The sequence below is a fragment of the Triturus cristatus genome, chromosome 3_2 (assembly GCF_964204655.1).
Source record: "Triturus cristatus chromosome 3_2, aTriCri1.1, whole genome shotgun sequence".
In the NCBI taxonomy this organism is placed as follows: Eukaryota; Metazoa; Chordata; class Amphibia; order Caudata; family Salamandridae; genus Triturus; species Triturus cristatus.
Window position 1 is genome coordinate 205,700,795 of NC_140584.1, and position 21,437 is coordinate 205,722,231.

Sequence of the window (21,437 nt, forward strand, 5' to 3'; positions counted from 1 at the left end):
CTCTTGATCACTAGAGGTAATATACCAATTGGCCTGGGTGCCTAAGATCACCTCATCAGCCTTACTCCCTGTTTCACCCCATAACTTACTTGGGTCCCTTACTAGTGCAACCCCATCTGGGTTATTCGAAGCCTCTATGATTAACCCTTTTTCCTTCTCCAAGTCGGCATTACAGCCACCGCTCACTATTTTCCCCACAATATCTCCCAATTTTGAGTTCACCTGCCCTTCGAAACCCTCCAGCCTATTCTCAATCAATGTCAATCTTTTCAATAGGGGGTCAAGTGCTGAAATTAGAAGGGTTTCTATTTTTAACCAAAAGGACCGCTCTAATTGTGGGGGCACGATAGCAGAATCTTCCGTGCTCATATCAGGTATAGGGGGCAATGTTCCCTTTGTTACTTTAACTGTAGTAGTTGCCTCAATAGGCGTTTTCCTAATGCTAATGGCTTTAGAAGACTCCACCTTCTTACCCCTCAAGTGAGCACCCCCTCTTTTCCTTTTTGGAGCAGGCCCATGTGTGGATTCTGGCGAATGGCAAGAATCCTCGTGTACCTCGGCCAAAAACACGTAATTAACGTGCCATTAGAACTTAATGGCATATTGGATAATGGAATAGTAGATGCAAAATTTCCATTGGGGTTCAATGCAGTATGGATCCGGGGATTGGGCGTAGAAACAGGTAACCTCACAGGTGTACGTGCATTTGCCAGGCCCCCCAAGGATGATCGCTTTGCAAGGACAGGGTCGATTGAGAGACGGCGCTCGGCAATAGCTATTTCGTGGTCGAGGACCGATGTAGCCCTCGTCAGGAAATTATCAAGTGTTCCCACAACGGATCCGGAGCCCGCTCCTCTCTTCCCCCCATGAATGGACATTCTAGCCTCAATACATATGCAATAGGCCTCAGTGCTGATAGAATGACGACTTACTAATGAACCAACAACACACTGGAACACAAAACTAAGAGGGATGGCCCAGCCTCTCACAGTCTCGAACGGGCCCGCCCTTAGCCCGGGCTTTGCCCGCGCGCGTCCCGCGCAGCGGGTGGCGCGAGGCGCTAAATAGCGTGGTGGGAGGGGCAGCAGCAACAATGACCTCGCACGGGCTCCTGGTGCGTGTAGTCCAAGCCCCCAACAGCAGCAAACAATGGCCGGTAGTTCGAAGCTTCGACAAAGCCTAGTTCGATGGGAGAGGATGGGTTTAACTCCTATTTTAGTGAGATGAAAAGAGATCAGAGAGGAAGAGGGTTTTTTGCTTTTAACTCTGGGATGTTTGAAAATATGGGGTCATGAAGGTGCCCTTTTTTATGAGTGGGTTGTGTCACTCGCTGTGTGTTGTTGAATAGGCTCCAGGTCTTGGGTTAAGTTATTTGCATTAGAGCATTCAGTATTTTCAAATTTTAGATTGAGATCTCCCAGTGCTATGTAGGTCTCCTTCTGCATGCACTGTTCAGCAACAACATCAGGTAAAGCTTGTATAAATTGAGCGGGAGCACCAGGTGGGCTATAAAAGTAATATTCTTGACGTAAAAGTGTGGGACAGTTTGATTGCAAATGTACGATTTTCACAACTAATTAGAGATAAGGAAGACATTTTGCTATTTAAGTAGTTTTTTTTTTAATAATGGCTACCCCAACCCCACTTGGTTTTGGTGGCAACTTGTGCAATGGCGTAATCCTGTGGTACGGTGACCGAGATATCTCGTAGAGAGTAGCTTTTCAGCCAGGTTTCTGTAAGAAACAGAAGGTCGGGCTTATTCTCTTCATGAAAAGTGAAGAGATCTAATGTATGTCTGGGAAGGGATCTACAATTGACCAGGTAAAAACTCCACTTTTCCCTTTTATTCTTCTCAGATATCATCTCATTGTTATGTATTGTTTTTTCTGAAAAGCCTATGATTTTTGTTACAGGATGTGCATATCATGTTGTCTGTAAGCAGAACATTATTAGGGTTTAAACTGTCAATGCAGACCTTAGTCACAGGTTGTTGTAGTAGCAGGAGTTTATCCCTCTGATAAACTGTTAGGATATAGGGAGAATGGGCAGGCATTCTAGCCCATGGCCCTGTCTGGACGCAGACAGGTGCAGGTGGGCTTTGCTTTGGTGCAGTGTGCCTGCGTCCTCATGCTCATTTAGTAGTCCGCTGAGCCTAACAACTTGTATGCTGATCAAAATGGCGTTAGTCTTTCTCTCACCGTGGGCCAGGCACTGAACGTAGCCAAAGCACAACGCGGTGAGTAAAAAGTGCAAAGTGCAGGAAAGGTATTTAGCAACCCTTAAAATGTAGTTAAAACACCGTAAAATGTAATTAAAACAACCTGAAATGCAGTAATAACCACATTTGCAACACTAGTACCACTTTGAAATGACACTTTGGTTTTGCTGCACATTCGGGACTCAACCGCGTGTCCGTGTCCTCAGGCCTATTTAGTAGTCAGCTGAGCCTAAAGACTAGTATGCTTCCCAAAATGGCGTCAGTGTTTGTCTAAAAGACACAATTGATGGACGGAATGCGGGACAATACAAACATTCACCCTTAGTCACAAGGATCTGGGTTTAATCCATCATTCTTTTGCTAAACCACACAACCACAGTTTGGACCGAGCCATATGCAAATCAGTCTTGACCCTGTTCCTTGTGGGAACAGTCCAGCCCGAACTGCCAAGCCAGGTCCTCCCTGGACCGGAAACAAGCATCCTAGGACCATATGGCTGGGTCCAAACTGGAATGGCATGGTGAGCAAAAAAACGATGGCATATGGCTGGGTCCAAACTGGAATGGCATGGTGAGCAAAAAAAACGATGGATTTAGGCCCAAATCTCTGTACTGGGGTGATTGTATGATATTGTTTTGCATTCTGTCCATCAACTGTTGTTTTTGCATTTGTCACCCCGAGTGGGACTGGTATGCCCAGACGTGGGCCTGTGCTCTCCATGTCACTGGAATCAAGCTATACTGGCTGAAGAGGGGTGAAACCCCGAAACCGGTCCTAGGATGCTTGTTTCCAGTCCAGGGAGGACCTGGCTCTGCAGTTCGGGCTGGACTGTTCCCATGAGGCACAGGGTCAAGACTGATTTGCATATGGCTGGGTCCAAACTGGAATGGAATGGTGAGCAAAAAACGATGGATTTAAACCCAAATGTCTGTACTGGGGTGAATGTATGACATTGTTCTGCATTCTGTCCATCAACTGTTGTTTTTGCGTCAGTGTTTGTCTAACCACGGATCAGGCACTGAACAAGGCCAAAGCACGAGGCGGTGAGTGAAAAATGCGAAGTTCAGGAAAGGTATTTAGCAACAGTTAAAATGTAGTTAACACAGCCTAAAATGTAGTCAAATCAAACTGACATTCATTAATAACCACCCTTGCAGAGCTAGTACCGTGTAGAAATGCTGCTTCGGTTTTGCTGCACATTAGGGACTTAACCGCACGTCCGCAGGCTCATTTAGTTGTCGACTGAGCCTAAAGACTAGTATGCTGCCCAAAATGGCGTCAGTGTTTCTCCCACCATGGGCCAGGCACTAAACAAGGCCAAACGAGTGAAAAGTGCAAAGTGCAGGAAAGATATTTAGCAACCTTTAAAATGTCGTTAAAACAGCCTAAAATCAACCTGAAATGCAGTAATAACCCCCCTTGCAGTGCTAGTACTGCTTTGAAATGCATCTTCGGTGTTGCCACATGTTTGGGACTCCATTGTGCGTCTGCGTCCTCAGGCTCCTTTAGTAGTCTGCTGCGCCTAATGACTAGTATGCTGACCAAAATGGCATCAGTGTTTGTCTCACTGCAGGCCAGGCGTTGCCCACGGGCAAAGCCCAACGCAGTGAGTGGAAAGTGCAAACTGCAGGAAAAGTGTTTAACAACCCTTAACATGTAGTTAAAACAGCCTAAAATGTAGTTAAAACAACCTGAAATGCAGTAATAACGCCCCTTGCAGCACTAGTACCTTTTTGAAATGCGGCTTCGGTTTTGCTGCACGTTTGGGACTCAACCTGGCGTTTGCATCCTCAGGCTCATTTAGTGGTCAGCTGAGCCTAATGACTAGTATGCTGACCAAAATGGCATCAGTGTTTGTCTCACCATCACCATGGGCCAGGCACTGAACAAGGCCAAAGCACAACCCAGTGAGCGAAAAGTCCAAAATACAGGAACAGTATGTAGCAACCCTTGAAATGTAGTTAAAACAGCCTAAATTTAGTTAATTGGAAATGCAGTAATAACCCCCCTTGTAGTGCTCGATTGAGTACTACCACACTTTCGCGACACTGTTAGCATCGCGTCTGGTCTCCATATACGAAGAGGCGGTAGCCCGTAAAATGCTCCCAGACTCGATGCGGACGTCGATCTTGGTGACCTTCTTGAAGCCACACAGAGACCCCACGCTCCCGGCTTCCTACCGGCCGATAACGCTCCTGAACACTGACTGCAAGATCCTAGGGAAAATCTTAGCGGAACGCTACAGTCAAATCCTCCCAACATTGGTGCATCCGGACCAATGCGGGTTCGTTCCCCGGCGTAACACCTCACATAATTTGCGTCACCTTTATCACATCCAGGATCAGACGAAAGAACGATATCCTCGGGCAGCATGTCTGGTCCTGGACCTGGAGAAGGCGTTTGATACCCTGCTGTGGCCTTACCTATTCGAGGTCTTGCGATGCATGGATGTCGGACCCGTGCTGCTGGCCTACACCCAGCTACTGTACGGGGGCCTCACCTCCAGAATGAGACTCGGCAAACTCGTATCGGCTCCATTCTCGGTGACCCGCGGGACCAGGCAAGGATGCCCCCTCTCTCCTCTCCTCTTCGCCCTGGCGATGGAGCCCCTGGCCATAAGGTTGCGACGGGAGGGGGAGGCATGGGGGATTCCCATAGCGGACGTCACCCATTGTGTGTCATTGTATGCGGACGATCTTCTGATATATGTCCGTGATATATCGGCCGACCTCACGTCAATCTGGACGACACTGCAGGAGTACGGGGAGGCCTCGGGACTCAGGGTCAACTGGGAAAAATCGTCCATTTTCCCTTTGGGTACCCACGCAGGGCCCCTGGAGATAACACTAGGCGCTCAGACGTTGATGTGGGAGGGGGCGGCCCCCAGATATTTGGGGGTGCGCCTATACCACTCCCCCAGAGACCTCTTCGAGGGAAACCACCAAAGGGCGCTGACTAGCCTGCGCTCGGCGGTGGGGTTCTGGAAGACGCTGCCGTTAGCACCTATAGGACGCGTCGCCATTGCAAAGATGATCATGGTACCGAGAATGCTCTACTACTTTGCAAACCTTCCTATAATCCCGCCGCGTTCCTTCTTTCGGGAACTAGACACGCTGTTAGCAGCCTTGATATGGGGGGGCGGCCGGCACCAAGTAGCGTTGCGCACATTGTACCTACCCACAACAGCCAGAGGCCTGGGAGCACCGTCCTTCAAATCATACTTCCTCGCGGCACAGCTCCAGTGGCTGTCCCAATGGACGGCGGAACGGCATGTGGAGGAGACGATCACCGAGAGAGGCAGACTGCCTCTACCTACGATCCGACGAATGCTCTTGCCGGGTTCTAAACCGACGCGCACGCACCCGCTCCAGGTCGCCATAGCCCGCAGATGCATGATGCGGATACACCGCATGTCTAAGGGCCAGCCACTATATTCCCCCCTACTCCCCCTGGTGGGTTTCCCCCAGCGGAGCGGGTACTACACCGCGAGAGCCCTCCAAGTGTGGACGGACCACGACATCACAGAGATGGAGGCGTTGTTCCAGGAGGGGCAATTGAGGACGTACGCACAGCTGGTGGAGTGGTATGACCTCCCCCAGGGACAATTCTTGAGACACAGGCAAATACTGGAAAGTAGTAGCCACTTCTGGAACCCACGCGATGGGGAACCCCCGACGCAACCGGTGTTACACACAGTGCTGCGTATGGGAGCAGGCAGTCACCTAATCACCTGGCATTATAAAGCGATCCGGGAGCTAGTGGACGTCTCCCCGGACAAACTCCGGGAAACGTGGGAAGACGATGCAGGCCGAGTATTCAATGACGCAGAGTGGCGTAAAGCCCTGGAGTCCCCAAAAAAGGTGTCCAGGAATGCGCGACTCAAAAATATTCAATTCAATATCTTACACCGGGCGTATCTTACTCCGGACAAACTCCACCGGTTTTACCCCGATACACGATTTGAATGCCCCCGCTGTCAACTGGTAGACGCCGATTTCAAACATATGTTTTGGGCCTGTCCATCCATACAACGTTTCTGGGGTGGGGTGCACCAAGCCGTTCGAGCTACAACCGAAATCCCGACTGCCTCCACCTGGGAGGAATGTGCGCTGGGGATATCCCCGAGGAAGAAAACCGCGAAGGTGCAATGGAAGTTTATGTCCTTGGCCATTCTCCTCACGAACAGGAACATCGCGATGCATTGGAGGGCCCCAGAGGGGCCGTCTGGTCCGGCATGGGCGGGTGCGGTGCTCAAATGGGGAGCGGCAGAGGAGGAGCTGCTGAGGGAGGAGGAGGCGAAGGGTGCCCGCAAACACACGATATCTATGGAGTGGGCACAGCTCCTCATCCTTTTTAAGCAAAAATACGCGACGGGAGATGTCCCGGACGCGACACAACCCACCCCCACGCCTCTTCTGCTTCCCCCGACCGCCCCAGAACGGTGGAGGACGCGGACGGATCATTAGGCAGGTAGCACACCTAGACGTGAAGGGCGAGTACAGACCCAGTCTCCTGCACCGGGACGAACAGTAGGCCCGCCCCCCCTCCCCCTAGTGAGCCCCAGGGCGCGCCACACGCACTTGCCATCAGTCCATACACAATCTACCACGGGAACTTCCCATTCGTCAGTCCCGCACCCTTCCCCCCTCTAATGCTTCACTCCCTGCTTCCTTCCCCCCCCATTTTCCCAATTTCAGGGTCCCCCCCTCCCTAGGACCCTTCCCAAGCCGCCCTGAAGGCGGCAGTCACCCCAGTTGGCGGTTCACACGCCGTTGTCCTAGTTGCATGACCTGACAGTAATACTGGGAAAGAAGGGAACGCTGCATAGACAAAGTTGGGGAGGCAGAGCTGACCCCGAACGAGACGGGAAATGTAGGCACCACCGCGATGATATGCACGGGGGCCCGGCAGAACGCACCTGTGGGAGACATGTCTTTCAGGTCATAACAGGAGGCTTCAGCAGCTAATGGACTACAGTACCCACCCACTATAGGCTACGCAAAGGTTCATGATGATGTGCTGAAATGATTAACGTTTATACCTGTGAAAGTTCAATGTGATGAAATGCATGCAAAACCCTAATAAAAAAATGTCAATTAAAAAAAACCCCCTTGTAGCGCTAGTACCCCTTTGAAGTGCCACATTCGGGACTCACGAGGCTAAAAAGACTACCTCATTGCTACCTGGTGTGTTTTTCGAGGAGAAAGTCTGTTATGGGGCAGAAGTCTCTACGTATCTGCAGGGTGACTGCAGAAAGGACCAGAATAGCTAGAATGAGCCGTTTTTGTACCTGGTTTCTTTTTCATCAAAGTGTACTCCTGTGATTAAATCTGCTCTGTAGCCAGAGTTGGATGTCACCGATGCCTCTCTGTGAGCATGATCAAGCATGATAGGAGCGGCATCTGCGTCGCTATGGAAAGACTGCAGTAGATCATGGGTGAAGCTCAGGATATTGTAGCCCTTCAGGCCATTAGGGATTCCTCTGATTTGTATGTTACACTGACTTCCATTTTTAAGGTCTTCTTGCTTGATTTGACACTCTGTTTTTTTCTTCTAACGCTTAGACCTTACGCCATAAAAGTTCCCATTCTTATGTGTGTGCATCAACATTACGTTCTAGGTCGTCCAATCTAGTTCACGTTCTGAGTTTTCCCCTTGTAATTCTTATATGCATGTCTTAAGTTTTGTTTTGATGGAGCCAATCTCAGTGCAAATCTCACCCAGGAACAGATCCATGTATTCCTGTGAAATAGGATCCACTGCATATCCCCCACCCTTGGGCGGGTCACCTCCTTCCTGGTTAGTCCCCCCCTTTGGGACATCTGAGACCAAATGTCAGCTACTGAGTGTTCACAATGTGGTTTACCATGCACCATCTTGGACAGGTTATTGGGGATGTCTCAGTGCGTGTATCACTGTGGTGAGGGAGAGAAGCAGATTTGAGTCAAGTCTTTAGCTTTGTTTGCCGCAGTGCAATCAGATAATGGGAGCTTGTTGGAAAACGAGGCAGCATCTGTGAGGCCTGCACAAATAACATGACTACATTTGTCCTTCACTGGGAACCAAACACCCAATTGTAGCACCTGACTCTCAGAGGGTAGCGTTGCAGAGCAGTCTGAGGCTTACTCAAGGGAGGTGGTGTGGGCTAGTAATCGCCATTTGCAGGTGCACAAAAATAACACTCAATAATTGATTGTCCAGTCTGTACTTTGCTTTATAAAAGTAAGAGTACATTTATTAAACACACACACCACTCAATACTATGCACCAATTTACAAATATACATAAGCTGTTGGAATTAATTTGTGACATTGCATAACATCTCCACCCCTCCCGCAGGGGGGGAGGGGTCTAGTACCACCACTCCCATGTATGCACATCAACTTGCCCCCAATGCAGTTAGTTGAACATAACCTGGAGCGAGGGCCCTGCGCACTGGCACCATCCCAGTGGCGACCCACCCCATTACCTCAACAAGCATTAAAAAGGGGTAAACCTGCCTTGGTGACACATGACCCTGACTGAGCATCTCCTACTGACTATAAAGTATGCACCTCTATATCTTAAGGGCTAGCAGTCTGGGGTCTTCACCTAAGCGCAGCAGCAAGAATCCATGTTTACGCACACTTTAGAATGACAGTACTCATCACCTTGGTTGATCATTTGAATGCATTGCAATTACAGCCCCTAAGGGCATCACAGATGAAATCACAGGATTGCGCATATACAGCCAGACACCCTAGCAGGACTGTCTGGCAACATAGCCCCACTTGGCTTATGACATCTCCTTACACATGTGACTTACAGTCCCTTCAAAAGAAGTACTCCTGGCAACTACACTTCTCCTGCAGTGCACCTCTTCACTTTAAAAGGAATCACAGGTAAAAGCATGGGATTACGTAAATACAGCCAGGCCCCCTAGCAGGAAGGTCCAGCAACATAACTCCATTTAGCTTAACATCACCTTACACATATGACTTACAGTCCCTTCAAAAGAAGTACTCCTGGCAACTACACTTCTCCTGCAGTGCGCCTCTTCACTTTAAAAGGAATCACAGGTAAAAGCATGGGATTACGTAAACACAGCCAGACCCTCTATCAGGAAGGTCCAGCAACATAACTCCATTTAGCTTAACATCACCCTAGACAGGTACTTCACTTTACACATGTGACTTTCAGTCCACATAAAAAGAAATAACCAATAGTAAATGCATTTCGGTGCAATTACACCACTTCACCTCCAGGGGATGCCCTTCTCCAAACATTCCCAACTCAGCCCTTCGCTCCATGATGCACTTCATAGTACACCCTCAGCTGTAGAACATAAGTTCCAGCCTAAAAGGTGTTAAAGGCTGGCTGAGCCCTTGAGGGGTTATTCTTTCAGATGCCCCGTGAAACTTAGGGGTGGACTGTTCTTCTTTATGCTGGGGGAGACTGCGGTGCTCCTGCAGCCCCCCTGCACCCCTTTTCACACATGAGGGTGACCCCCTCCTCTGGGGGCCACAAAGCACCAAAACGGCAGATTTCCAAATGCCTGACGAGGCATTATGGGGCGCTTCATGCTCCTCTTTACCAGCCCCAGCCACTGGGAACACTCTCCTCTGCCCTCTGGGTCTCTGAGAGGGTAGATTCAGCAGTGTGCTGTCTTCACTGGCTCCCGGCGCCAGCCTTTTGTTAGGCTCTCCTTCTGGGCCTCTCTCCCTGCGCAGAGGCCCCTGCTTCTGTGCACCAGTCCTGGGCTCTTCTTCTGGTGCTGATAGGGTCCTGGGGGCAGTCAGGGGGTCTCTCCTTCTAACTGCCCATTGCGCCAGGCTCCAGCACCTTCACCCTCAGCAGACCACACCCCAGAGAGACCTTCTCTTCCTGTGCAAGCACTTTTTAAAAGTTGAGTAGGGGGCTGGCAGGAAGTCTCTGTTGGTCCTATCAAACAGCGACACATCACGTCCCTGCCCCTGCTCCCTCCTTCTTGTCCAGCCTCTGAGCTTGTTCAAAATGGCGTCGTCCAGGGTTTCTGCCTCATGTCTCGGAAGCACCTTCCCCCCAAGCTGCCTTCCCTCCTTGGTGCAGCCTGGTGCCTGGCACCCAGCAACAGCGGTTGATGGATTGGCCTGTAGCCCCACCCATCTTCTCTTTGTGGAGAAGAGGCCCTAGATTGTGAAAGAAAGGTTATCAATCCATCCAGCTGAGGTCAGCCCTCAGCCTGGGTCTGGTCATGGCTGGCTCAGAGAAATATGACAGTTCTGGATGACCCAAAAGCAGTACAAATATGACTTTGGACTGCAGAATACTTATTTTCACATTCGCTACATTGGACTTAAGTGCGTGTCTGGAATCTGTAGGCCTAACGGAAGTTAATCTAGCCATGGGCCCCACATTCCCTTAGGGGAATAATGAAGTGAAAACACACTGACTTTCCCTGGCATGTTTCTTTCCAGCCTATAAAGCCTATTCCATGTACACACGTGTCTGCATGTAACCAGCCCGGTGTCCCTTACTCCAGCTGCTGCGCAGGGGCCTGCTCTAGCCAGGGGAACACCAGTAAAATCCCCATGCAGTCTCTTAAATCCTGAGTTCACTCTGGGTGAGTCCCAACTTATGAAGCTCCCCCACAGTAAAAGTTCAACAATTAGGTGTTCAAAAAAGGAAAAAACCGGGTGGTCCACAGTGTCAGAACCACCTTCTAACAGAGCTCAACCTGTTACATGTAGTTCCGATAAACCTATATAGGATCTGCGCGTTTAGACTACATAGACTGTGGGATTGGTGTCCAGACTGATTCCAGAACCCCCAACGGGTATGTTCGCCTGTTATATCATCAAGCTCACAATGCCACTGTAAACTCCTCTTACCAAGGAGAGAATAGTTCTTGGCAACTATCGACCATGACAACCCTGTCCCATCAGGGATCGTGTAAACAATACAGTACTTTTCTCTCAGTCATTCGAGCTCTATTTGTCTCAGAGAGATACACAGAATAAACGGTGGGGGCGTTTTCAATAAGCATTCATTGAACCAGCATCATTCTAGAGTAAAATAGGTGTGCTGAAACAACCATAAGACAGAAACAGATATAAATGATATTAAGTACCAATAGAGTAAATGGATGGTAGATTTCTACCATAGTGCTAAAAACAATGAATATATGCAAGCATATAAATACATGACAATAATAATGCATACTTCTACAATGCAACCCTAACTAGATGTACCTCTGTGTACCTAGCATGTATGTGGGTGTAGAGCCATGGATCCCCCTAGGCTGAAGCCAACCCCTTTACCTGGAGTGAGAGACTGTGGGACCCCGTCTTGGTCTTGAGATGGAAACCCTGAGAGGGATGTCAGACCACTGAGAGCTGGAGTGTCTGCGTGCAGGAACCTCAGCGTCTCGCATCAGTGTGTCAGCATGGAAGTCTTTCTCCTCTGCCTGAACTGGCAAATATATGGTGTATATATACCCAAAAGGTACCCTCAGGGGACTCTACCTTGCTGTGTCATGTCGGCCGAGGATGACAGAAGGGATGACCCTTATACATAGTTATTATGCAGGAGATGGTAATCCTGTTGTGATTCTGAGAATCTCCATGCATAATTAATAAGGCTAGTTTTCGGGGAAAACCACACGACATTTATGCAGCACTTAACTAGGTAAAAGGTCAATAACAAAACCTGTTATGTAGTGTAATGGTAGAGTAAATGTAGGTTCAGGGTTAGGGGACTACTCAAGCCTATATTAGGGCACCCTATGAAATATAACACCAGGTGGAGGAAGCCGGGAAGAGGGGATATGTACAGTCAAGGTAGGCAAGGCTGATGGGAGAAGCTCTGAAGTGAGGTGCAGTGTGATGTGGTCAAAGCAATGAGAGCAATTAGGTGGGGCCCTTCTTGGGGGTGGAAGGGAGCCCCTGAAGAGATGGAAATGTTCAAAACGCTACTGGTGTAATCAACTGCAGCCCCAGGGCTGCTCAAGGAGTGGTGGAATTTCGGACTCCTGTACTGGATGAGCAACCCCAGCTCTAACCACCATAAGATGTGCGTACCTTGCTATATGTGAGTATGGGCCAGGAGACAGGGTCTTTGGGAGTACGACATAGGCGAGCCATTTCGTGGTCAAAGCAAGGGGATCAATGAAAGGTGCCCCTCCTTGGCCTGAGGGAGTGATGGCTGGGTTCTGGATGTTATCGGTGCAAACTGACGCAGGCCAGTGGTGCTCAGGAGGTCGAAATGTCAAAGCTCAGGCACAGGATGGTCCCTTCAAGCAAAGTACACTGCCAGATTTACATCTCTTGTGATATATGAGGGCTATATCTGGCTCCATCCATAATGGGGCCCCCACTGCACCCGTCCTGGTGCTCCATCGACAGTTCCAGGCCCGACCCTGCTGTGTAGAGTAGTCACCATCTCACAACGGATGCCAGATGGAAGAGGCTATGGCCTCTGGCAGGCAGGCCAGTCAACATTGTAGGTCACTGTCTGGGGCAACCCTGGATATTATTTTACAAACTTCATTAGTCCACACCTGGGCCCAGTGTTTCTGCTGGGGCCCTCACCATTGTGGTAGGCAGTGGTCCACCCAGCCCCTGATACGCAAGTAGTAAGGCCTGTTCAACCATTGTGAGTGCTCACGGAATGTGCTGGGGGCTTAGGAACACTGAGTCAGCATCAGACTGGGCCTGAGAGGTGTTAACCACATGTATGGAAACTTTGGGGCAGTCAGTGGACCGGATTATTATATGGCCCTGTGAAGTCTAGAACCCTAGAGACCCACCTCCTCTGACATGCGTGATCCTCCAGAGGGGATCCCACTTTGGGACCCAGATTGCGTGGTGTAGATTTAATTAGAGCACTAACAGTAGTCAGTAAATCAAAAATTGAGAAACCTTAATGTAGATGGGCCCCTCAGGGTCCATACATGCCAACATTTTAGAACAGGAAAGCTGAGATTTTGAGAAAAATTGGGGGAATATATTTTCACCATTGACTTATATTGAAGCAGAGCAATTTCAGGTACGAGACAGCTAAAATAAACCCAGTGTTGAGATGAAAAATTGGGAGTCTCCCGCCTGAATCGGGTCCAATGTCATGTATGCAGGGTCCAAAATTAGAAACAACCAATATACGTAAAAGCAAGCACAAACTATTTTATACGTTGCTTTTACGTAATAATGCCACACTCAAAATACGTTAACTATTTTAAATAACTGGCCAAAATTCTAAACTCTGCGTGATTAAAAAATCATGAATTCCAGCAGCATGCCACGACGAAAAAACAAAATATGCTCTTTGATGATCTCGATCACAAGATGCGGCTCAGCTTCTCAGAAATCTTAGGGAATTAATAAGAGCGACGGCGGAGACCTCCACGCTTCATTTACCTGAGCACCAATGAGGGAGGGGGTACTATGTCTGCCTTGGTGCCCCAGGGGTGCCTTTGATACCAAATTTGGTGTGGTGCAGTGGTTAGCGACGAAATGCGGAAGGATAAGAAGACTACATCTCCCGTGATGCCACTGTGCCGACGCGCAGGCGCAGACTGCCGCCGGGAACAGTTAGTCATCAGTTTGGGTGTTGTGGTGCGAGGCAGTCGAGGTGACAGGCTGCTGTCAGGAGTCCTGGACTGGGAGAGGCGAGGATGCTGTGGTTTCAAGGCACAATCCCGGACGCCATTGCCCGGGCTAAGCAGTGCAGCGCCGTGTTCGTGGTTTTCGTAACAGGTAGGCCTGGCTACCCTTCTAGGGCTCACTAGGAGCGAGGCCTGTCACTCTCGTTCCGTGGCTTGTCTTATCTTCCGACTGTTGTGTTGAGACCCAGCTGTCGCTCTGGTACTATTCCCAGAGGACACCCAAGAGTTTGCTGAATCCCCTCCCACACCTGTTGGTGTATTGTCGCTCCTTACCCAACATCTGCCAGTTTACAGGGTCAGTCTCACACTGGCTGCCATCACCTCACGAACGCAAATCGTTATGATGAGCTCCCATAAAAGACTGTTTGCTGGCTGTGCCCTGGATGTATTTGTATTTCTTGCACGTATTTCTGTCAGTCGAATGGAGTCCCCACTTTTGGCCCGCACACACCTGATGCCGCAGTCCTCTCCAACCACACTCCCAGAGTTGCACCATTCTCTACCAATTCTGGAGAAAGGATGTGGCGTAAAGGCCAGAGTTGCCGACTTTGAAACTGGGGGATCAAGTTTCAGTCTCGGTGTCGGCTCAACATCCTTCGATTTAGGGAAAATTCCTTAATCTCACCCACCATTAAAAAAAAAAAAATCACTGTGTCATTGTGTAACGTAATTGGTGGTCGTGTAAAGAGCTCCAATACCTCCCGGTCGAGTTTAAAACTGCCAAAAAATGCTGAATTTCCAGCACACCCACCACTTTGCTTGAACATCTGTTGCTGGTATAAAGGAACATGTCTAAAATTCTCTCAGTGTAGGATCATTGCCTGTGGCGTATGAAATGGACATTAATGTTTTAATCGGTGTCACTTCAAAGAGGCTTACCCTTCCAGGGACTCATACATTTCTCTGTTAGTCACTGTGCCGTGATGCGCCTCCTTATATTGGTACATCTGAGTTCTCAACCTAAACCGATTACCGTGTGTGTTCAGGAACTGGTGCTAAACATGCATTAGGGGCTACCGATTTTTGTTTGACTTTTTGAATGCCATTATTCCTGTAATTACTGTCGCTGGTTTTTCGACTTTGATTTGTGTATGTATAGTCTTTGATTTTAGTTTGTGTTGACAAAGGCATCACGACAAATATGTGGTGCATCGGTTCAAAAAGTCTGGAACAACCCGGAACTCTGTGGTTACGCATTTATTTATGTTCTTCTGGCAACGCCAGGCTGTTCACACAAACCCAGTGCTGCCGAGCGTGAAGGGTATTTAGTCTTCGTTACAGCTTTCAGCCCATTGACTAAACGCGGCGATCTAGGCTGCGTGTTGCATGTTGATGTGGACTCTGCTTATGGAATTGTACTTTGCTGCTGATTTTAATGAGCACGTTTAAAAAGCTTTGTTTTAAAACAGTATATTGCACTTCTGGTACTGACCTGCTTTTCACTCCCTCGTGACCCCGTTCCGTCCCGGCTTTGTGCCGTTTGTGCGGAGGGTCAGTTTGAGGAATTTCACTCCCTGTTCGCGACACCACTTCCGCCCTGCACGCCATCTTTGCAGGTTAGCGGTCTAGTGCTGCCGAGCGTGAAGGGTATTTAGTCTTCGCTACAGCTTTCAGCCCATTGACTAAACGCGGCGATCTAGGCTGCGTGTTGCATGTTGATGTGGACTCTGCTTATGGAATTGTACTTTGCTGCTGATTTTAATGAGCACGTTTAAAAAGCTTTGTTTTAAAACAGTATATTGCACTTCTGGTACTGACCTGCTTTTCACTCCCTCGTGACCCCGTTCCGTCCTGGCTTTGTGCCGTTTGTGCGGAGGGTCAGTTCGAGGAATCTCACTCCCTGCTCGCGACACCACTTCCGCCCTGCACGCCATCTTTGCAGGTTAGCGGTCTAGTGCTGCCGAGCTTGAAGGGTATTTAGTCTTCGCTACAGCTTTCAGCCCATTGACTAAACGCGGCGCTCTAGGCTGCGTGTTGCATGTTGATGTGGACTCTGCTTATGGAATTGTACTTTGCTGCTGATTTTAATGAGCACGTTTAAAAAGCTTTGTTTTAAAACAGTATATTGCACTTCTGGTACTGACCTGCTTTTCACTCCCTCGTGACCCCGTTCCGTCCCGGCTTTGTGCCGTTTGTGCGGAGGGTCAGTTCGAGGAATCTCACTCCCTGCTCGCGACACCACTTCCGCCCTGCACGCCATGTTTGCAGGTTAGCGGTCTAGTGCTGCCGAACGTGAAGGGTATTTAGTCTTCGCTACAGCTTTCAGCCCATTGACTAAACGCGGCGATCTAGGCTGCGTGTTGCATGTTGATGTGGACTCTGCTTATGGAATTGTACTTTGCTGCTGATTTTAATGAGCACGTTTAAAAAGCTTTGTTTTAAAACAGTATATTGCACTTCTGGTACTGACCTGCTTTTCACTCCCTTGTGACCCCGTTCCGTCCCGGCTTTGTGCCGTTTGTGCGGAGGGTCAGTTCGAGGAATCTCACTCCCTGCTCGCGACACCACTTCCGCCCTGCACGCCATCTTTGCAGGTTAGCGGTCTAGTGTTCCCTCGCCTCAGGTACTTCATGGCAATATGGAGGAAGCGCAGCGGACGAGCGCAGCGGGAGCGCCGACTTCGCGCCGAAGTCGCGCACAAGTCAAGCCCGTCTGCGCCCGTCCGCGGCCGACCAGGCCCAGGGCCCTGCCGTAATGCCCATTGTTACTCCTATTCCTCCTCTGAGCTTACGAGACTCAAATCCTCAGGTCCCGTCCCCGCCCGTGCTGTCAGAGCGGCCCAGGCATGTGGCATTTTCATTCCTTCTTACCTCTCGGCACATGATTCTTTGTATGACCCTTCCCCTTCACCACCGCAGATCTCTGCCTCCTTATTGATCTACTATCTCAATACCCGTTCCCTTATCTGCCATCAGCTTGAGATTTTTCAATTACTGCATCAAAGTACCATAGATATCCTTCTTTTAGCAGAAACCTGGATCACTGAAGACTCAGCTCCGGATATTCTTGCAGCAATCCCCTCGGGATACTATATCATACACACTAACCGGCCTGCGGGGAAGACTGGTGGCGGAGTGGCAGCCATCATTCGCTCGGCACATACCTTCTCCGAGGTTACGGCGACTTCTATCCCTAAAACTGATCTCCTGGCACTGAAATTCACTTCCCCTAAATCGTCTTTCATTTGTGTTCTTGTAAATCGACCCCCCGACTACATGCCTCTTTTCCCCAAACTCTTTAGCGATTCCATTGCCCAATTAGCAATTGACCACGCTAACCTCGTGGTGATTGGTGATTTTAATTACTGGCCTTTAGATGCCCACGAAAGCCAACTGTCGGTCGAATTCATTGACCTTCTAAAAGGCATGAATCTTCTCCAACACATTCACACCCCCACTCATCAAAAAGGTCATATCCTCGACCAAGTTTGGACATCGGACCTTGACATTTCATCTCCTTTAGTTTCTCCTTGCCCCTGGTCGGACCACTGTTTTATTTCTTTCTACCTTCATTTGCATATTTTGTGTCCTCCCCCCCCGCATCAAGAATCTCATGGCCCGAAATTGGAAAAGAGCCAACTTGTCTGAATTCCATGACATTCTAGCCTCTACTGCTCCTGCATCTCTGACCTCTCTTGAGGTTCAGGCAGTCAATCTCGATGAATGGATACGTCAGGCTAGTGACAAAGTAGCCCCTCTAAACAAGATCAAAACTAAGCGCCCCCACGACGCACAACGATGGTTTACGGACCAACTCAAAGCAAATAAACTTGCCTTGCGGCAAGCCGAACGCCGTTGGCGTCATCATTATGACCCACAGCTAAAACTTGTTTATACTGGGGCTTTAAAAACCTATAAACAAGCGATCTTAACAGCCAAGACGGCATACTTTTCACAATTAATCCTGGACTCTAACAACAAATCGAAAGACATCTTCTCGATTGTAAACGAGCTTTCCTTGCCGGATAGGGTTACCCCTCAGCCCCAGCCGACCCAAACCCTCTGTAACGCACTAAATTCTTATTTTATAGAGAAAATAACAATCATAAGGAACAATATCCCTAACCCGGTATCTCCTGTCCCCCCCCCCCCCCCCCCCCTCTCCCTCCCAGAAACACCAGTATCTTGTCGGTTTCCACCTATCTCTCTTCAAGAATTTGCTTCCCTCCTTCTCAAAGTCAAGTCAGGTTCCCCCAATGATTGTTGCCCCCCGCAGATTTTGAGAGAGGCCCTTCTTGCTTGTCCAGGCCCCCCCCTAGCTCTACTAAACAACTCTCTTGCAAAGGGGGAGGTCCCTCTCTCCTTCAAGCAAGCTGCCATCCTACCCATCCTGAAGAAATCCAACGCTGATCCCACTATACTCAGCAACTATAGACCCATCTCCCTCCTCCCCTACCTAGGAAAAATTCTGGAGACCTACGTTACCCGCTGCTTGAGCTCTTTTATAGAGAAATCCTCTTATTTGGATCCCCAACAAGCGGGATTCAGACCCCTCCATTCCACCGAGGCGGTCACAGTAGCAGTCTTGGATACCCTCAGGAAGGGCGCTGACAATAACATCTCTCAGGCCCTTGTCCTACTAGATCTCTCAGCGGCATTCGACACGGTCGATCATACCATCTTGATCGACCGTGTCCACAATGCCGGCATTCAGGGAGTGGTCCTCGACTGGCTCAGATCTTTTCTCCACCAGCGATCACAGTCCGTTCATCTCTCCACTTTGTCCGCACCCTTTACATCCCTCTCCTGCGGAGTCCCACAGGGCTCGGCATTATCCCCGCTTCTCTTTAATTTGTATCTCCAACCCCTATTAGCCTCCCTTCGCAACTCCCCGGTCACAATCTTTAACTATGCGGACGACCTTCAGTTAATTTTTCCTATAGATTCCCTTCCCTCCTCCTGTGTTAATTTCCAGACCACCATGTTGACCATTGCAGAGTGGATGTATCACAGCCACTTAAAACTGAACCCTACCAAGACCGAGCTTGTCTTGGTAGGAGGCCCTAACCACCCATGGAATTCCACCTACTGGCCAACATCTCTGGGGGCGGCACCCATTCCCGTGCGCTCAGTCAAAAGCCTTGGGGTGATTATTTCGGAAGATCTCTCAATGAAATCGCAAATCAACTCGGTCACTTCAGCCTTAAGGCCCTCTCGAATGCAGCCCCTGCGTTCATCTCCTCGTGCTTGACTCGCTATACTCCTTCTAGGGCTCTTCGCTCAGCTTCTTTCAATCTTCTTGAGGTTCCCAAATTTAAAAGGAAAAAGCATGGTGGCTTGAGTTTTTCAGTCCAGGCTTCCTCTACCTGGAACTCCCTGCCACCCTCACTCCGTCTCTGTCCTCAGTATGACTCCTTCCGCAGACTTTTAAAAACTTTGCTCTTTCGTTCTGCGTATGACTAACCCTCTCTCCTGGATCACGCTACCGGTCAATTGAGCGCCAAGAAACCTATGGTGATAGCGCGCGTTACAAATATTTTTTAACATATCATAACCCAGAGTTTCACTGTTTGTAATCTGGAGTTGTTTGTTAGATGAGGACAGGTGTTGGTGTAATGGTTTGGAAACTGCTACTGTCTGCTGCTATATTGCTTGACGTCACAACTAAAGTTGGTAAAATCCTCTGCGTCATATTATTTGTGCTAGAAAGAAAAATAGAGTTGCCTGATCGCCCAACTAGAGCATAACTTCATGTTACAAGTCTTAGGCTTTTATTTAATATATTGCTGCTTTCTGGGAGGCTTAATAGTTGCTTCCATTGAACTAACGCACCTGACTAGAATCGTTTGCGAAATGGAATTGCAGTACTGTGAACTTTGTTTTCCGTTCACAGGAGTGAATCTAGTAACTTCCTGCTTCCCTTGCCAAGTGATGAAAACCAAAGTTACCTCTAGAAGCCGCCACACAAACATTTACTTGGCATCATGTGGGCCTGACTGACGTTCCTGCTGTGAACCGAATAAGTTCATTCATCAGCTGGACGTGTTTCCATACGTGCAAGAAGAATTACACAAATGTTTAAATCCACTTCTCTTCTACATAGGGCTTCAGGCACATTGCGTCACCGGAATGCAACAGTTAAGGGCTAAGATTCGCTGCACCCACACAGTGCATCGTCCTTGTACTTGGAACTGAAGTGGAGGCTGGCAGTCACAGTCACACATGATTTAGGTGACCGGCACACTTGTGGAACTGCAAAGCTACAGGTGGCAGAATGAGGGGACATAGAGTTTGTACTCGTGTTCCTTGAGCTTGTGACATCTGAGGCACAAATAACGCCTGGGTCTCATGCGGACCTGGAGGGCTTATCTTCTTCATTCTTAGTCACAGTCTGAGGGACAGCCTGTAACTATGAATAAAGACACTGGCGCCGGTCAGTTTTGCACAAGAGGAAGGTCAGCACAACCTCACCCCCAAATAGTGTGGCTTTCCATAGCCGAGTGTGTTGTGCAGGCTTGTAGCATTTGCCACACAGAAGCACAAGCATAAAAAACACACAACCGTAAAACATAGCCCTTGAGCCAGTGTTCAGAGCCTTGATTTAATATGTTGCAAAGGAGCTTTGTGAAATTTGTACCATTCTAGGTATATTTACTTAGACATTTTGAAGTTTTATCTAAATACATATCTTTGACAGTCATCACAACTTTGTTGGTGTCTCCAATGAATTAAATCGCGTTTGGGGGAATAATGCTCCTATTTTTCACCACATCCGTTGTTCTACTTTAGTTTCTTCAAAATTTCACATAATTTTTTAGCACCATTCCATGCATATGGCAATATAGTGTAGCAGGATGATTTCCCAATCTAACGTACATGCCACTTGATTTATCTACTGAACGTATTCCCTGCCCTCCACCCATCTGTCTGCTGGATCTCTCCTGCCGCACATGTTGACTGGTGCCCACCCTCCTATGACCGTCTGTGGTCTGTTCGTATCCCATTCCTTACCCACTGTGAGTATACTGGCATGTCTTCTTCTTTCTGTTTCCATATGCCTGCTCACTTTTCTCAAGTTTTAGCTTTATGCAGTCCCATCTTATTAGCTTCTTCTAATAGTGGTGGATCTCTGACTTTTCTTTTCCAATTAGATGTCTGAGTCCCGCTAAAAATAGTTTTGCATCATCTCAGGTTGCTGCTATTCTCTTTTCGCTGGCTCTCTACACTGATGCTTTTCACTTAAGTCCGAAACTTCTCATGCCAAACTGCATATCTGTACCGTCCCTTTTAGTGAGCGTACTGCTGTGACACAGTGAAGAACCATGTAGTGCAACCAGATCTCAAGTTTAGCATACTTTGGATTGCTTAATGTTTTCATCTAAAAAGATTGCCTTGTTTGTTAAGGTATCCGGTGGCCTGCTGTGACAGGTGCTTTACAGAACGTTTGCAAATGAACAAGTTGCTCTTCACTACATGTATATATCTCATAGTAAAAGACCTATTGTGAAAGTGACGGAATAATTTAAGGAACGTTCTTGAATTCTGTGCCTCTTTTTTGCTGTACTTAAGTTACATGTTCACACTTCTGTCTGTTATTTTGATTATTTATTTGGTGTTATTTATTTAGATTTTGTTGTCGTGTTATCTCTGCATCATCGCA

General features: G+C 48.6%; 1 protein-coding gene across 2 annotated transcripts in view; it reads left to right on the forward strand.

Annotated features, from left to right (window-relative positions):
* The first annotated feature begins 13,732 nt into the window (after window positions 1–13,732).
* The window catches only part of UBXN4 (UBX domain protein 4), a 225,517-nt gene continuing 217,812 nt past the window's right edge, over window positions 13,733–21,437 (forward strand). The window contains exon 1 of one of the 2 annotated variants that reach the window (XM_085647528.1): window positions 13,733–13,929. In XM_085647528.1, the coding sequence (XP_085503654.1) occupies window positions 13,848–13,929 (82 nt within the window). In that variant the 5' untranslated portion in view covers window positions 13,733–13,847. The remainder of the gene's footprint in view (window positions 13,930–21,437) is intronic. The other variant, XM_085647529.1, reaches the window with a different exon arrangement.